General features: G+C 32.2%; 1 protein-coding gene across 4 annotated transcripts in view; it reads right to left on the bottom strand.

Moving 5' to 3' along the window:
* Positions 1 to 2,133: 2,133 nt before the first annotated feature.
* The window catches only part of LOC125846863 (ribulose bisphosphate carboxylase small subunit, chloroplastic 3), an 8,686-nt gene continuing 7,570 nt past the window's right edge, over positions 2,134 to 3,249 (bottom strand). For 2 of the 4 annotated variants that reach the window (XM_049526543.1, XM_049526542.1), the window contains exon 4: positions 2,134 to 2,411. In XM_049526543.1, coding sequence (XP_049382500.1) covers positions 2,298 to 2,411 — 114 coding nt within the window. In that variant the 3' untranslated portion in view covers positions 2,134 to 2,297. Of the gene's footprint in view, positions 2,529 to 2,615; positions 2,751 to 2,836; positions 3,060 to 3,249 lie in introns of those variants that run through there. The other 2 variants (XM_049526544.1, XM_049526545.1) reach the window with 2 other exon arrangements.

The following is a 3,249-nucleotide window of genomic DNA, read 5'->3' as shown; positions in this document are numbered from 1 at the left end:
TACCTATTTGTTTGTTTTTTTAAATTACTGCGTGTGTTGTACTACTGTATTATATTAATTAAATTAATACAGTACACTTGTGTACTGTACCTTTAATTTGTAAAATTTTGGGGTTTGGTTTTGTTATTTTTGTAGTAATTAATGAAATCCTATAAGATTTCTCTTCCAACAATCCTTGGCAACAAAAAGTTGGCATGGATAGAAAAGATCGATGAGATCAGGGAGTAGTAATTTAAAAGCGGTGACTAATTATCTTTTCTGTATCAATAGTACATTTTTAAAAATATGTTTTTACTTAAAACTAATGTTTAATTAACTTTAGTGCATTAATAGAGTAAAAAAAAATACCTATATAGTTACTTAAAAGTGGTGTTTAGTTGTTAGAAGAATTATCAAACGATCAAGTCATTCGAAAGATATTTATAGATCTACAACCTTCATTAAATTGTGAAATTTGAAAATTTGAAAACAAGAAGATGAAGTGAGGTGCGTTACTTATATTTGATTCCTATATTTTATAATACAAGGAGTAGGGAAGGTTGAAAGAGAAGAAATTACACTATATTTTTGTTTATGTTAGAAGTGATCAAAGCTATAAGCAAGATTCCGATCAAGTAGAATATTCAAAATTTAAGTAATAAGTAAGATGTAATGATTTAATTTAGAAGCAAGCTAAATAATTATACACTATAGTAAATACAATTTTTAGCGATAATAAATATACATATTAACAAAGAATGTTGCTAAATCCTTTACCAACATTATCATTAGACTTAATGTCACTATAGATTTTAACGGCATTTACATAAAGAGTGCTAAAATGTAATTGTCTCTAAAAGAACATATTTAGCGACAATTAAGTTATTACCGTTAATTAATTACTTCTAAAGATCTTTTTTAGTGTAATGCTAGTTGCAAATATAGATATAGATATAAAGATTCTTTACTTTCTTAAACTGTGTGACAAGTCAAAATAGGACAAACAAATAAAAAAGAAGAAAGTAATTAATTAACAAGAAGTTTTATTACGACCAGCATACATGTACTACAATTTTGGTGGATCGTTTCTCTTTTAGGAGAAATGTGATATTACCTATAGAGAGGGAAACCTAGCAATATTTTGGGCCATGATATTTCACGTTAACTTAGTAGAAGGCAACAAAAGGAAACAACAAAACTTTTTTAAGTCTATCTATTTTTTAGCAGGTCCACACATGTCAACACCATGAACCCATTGCCATTATGGGCCTTATATGGCTAGCAAAGGATTATCATTATCATGGAGGGTTAAAAATAGAGAAAATTTCATAAATGACCATAGTGTGAGACTTAATTATTAAGCTTAGCTAGCGATAGTTTGAATAATACAAGACAAATTTCAGAAACACTCGCTATGTTTAAAAAAAGTGTCGTGTATAAGTTTGACTGGTTAGGTAATTATATTATTCATTTTTAAAAAATGGAATAGTTGGATATGAAACTCTATTATATTAATTGAAAATTGAAATGTTTATGATTTCATCGTTTTAATTTGAGATTTTGTTCTTCAATCGAAAAAGGGTTTGGACATGATCCTTTTATCTCCACATCCTTCAATTGTGGTCAGAAAAAAATTCGATATACTTCCATATATAGTGAAAAACTTGTCTTATAATAATTGTAGTTGGTATGTTACGTCGATCGATCATGACATATAGACATATATGACAATCAATAAAGGAAAAGAAATTCATAGCATAATAAAATCTTGCAGATATTGTTCATAGCATATTACTTGTCATTTTTATAGATTACCAATCGTAAGTACCATGATTTCTCTTTAACTATGCATTATTTTATGCTATTAGTGAAAAGATAATGTACAGACGCTAACAGTTTTACTCTAAGTTGCCGCTAACATTAGGTTTTACCCAAATCAATCCACTATATGACTCAATGCAAAACTAGTTAGGATGGGCTTAATAATGAATCTTCTCTATCCATTTCGTGTTATATAGTAGCCACAAGACTTGCGGACAAATAAAGTAGACGGAGCAGAGGACTTCTATTTCATAAGTAACTTGAATGGGGGAAATTAATATCGCTGGAATGAAAATGATGATATACACCAGAAATCATATCTGAAAATGCAAATTAGTAAAGAAACAAATGATTATTACTATTATTAGTTCTCATGATAAATTCAAGTGGAATCCAAGAACATACACTGAATAGAAAGAAGAAGCAAAATAAAGGAAAACGGAAAATGCCAACAGTTTCTCACTGTTGACATTTATACATTAAAAAAAATGGAGAATTTAGTAGCCTTCGGGCTTGTAAGCAATGAAACTGATACACTGCACTTGACGAACGTTGTCGAATCCAATGATACGGACCCATGCCTGTGGGTAAGCCTTCTTTGCCTCCTGCACCTCAGCCAACACCTGGGTTGCATCAGTGCACCCAAACATGGGCAACTTCCACATGGTCCAGTATCTGCCATCGTAGTATCCTGGTGACTTGTGGTTCTCACGGTACACAAATCCGTGCTGCACATATATATCCCACAACACAACATATTAACACTTAGTAGTACTAACTAGTAAATTTTAAAAACAGAGGAGATCAATGTTAACCTCAGTCTCGAATTCCAAGCAAGGAACCCATCCATTTTTCAATAGGTACTCAATTTCCTTGAGCAATTGCTCGTCGGATAAATCAGGAAGGTATGAAAGAGTCTCGTATTTCTTCATGTTAATTGGTGGCCACACCTATACATAAATAGTTAATCAAACAAATTAGCGAGTATAACATTTTGGTCAATGAATTTTGTTGTTTAATTTGAGTATATACAAACCTGCATGCATCTGACTCTTCCACCATTGCTAGCAATGGAGGTAATGTCAAGGTTTTGCTTCCTTGAAACAGGGAAAGAGGCGGCGGACTTGAGGCCAGTGAAGGGTGCAACCATGCTGGCTTGTGCACCATTGCCGCGGGTGGCAACAGCTGCTGAGGACATTACTGAAGAAGCCATTTCAGAAATAATTCGTTACTAAGAGGTTATTAGGAACCCCTGTATATATAGTGATAAGGCTTCATATCTAACGGACAAAAAGAGCTAGCAAACCTCATCTTAGAGGAACGGTAACCATTGGATTATGTGGTTCTTGGCATTACAATATCAATGGCCACTGAATTTTAACCCCTCACTCGTCCTTATCTCAAACTTCCCATACTGACAAATAAGATATGTTTTTCTTTTTAAAAAAA

Source organism: Solanum stenotomum, chromosome 12 (assembly GCF_019186545.1).
Source record: "Solanum stenotomum isolate F172 chromosome 12, ASM1918654v1, whole genome shotgun sequence".
NCBI lineage: Eukaryota > Viridiplantae > Streptophyta > Magnoliopsida > Solanales > Solanaceae > Solanum > Solanum stenotomum.
This window is presented reverse-complemented; position numbering and strand designations above follow the sequence as displayed.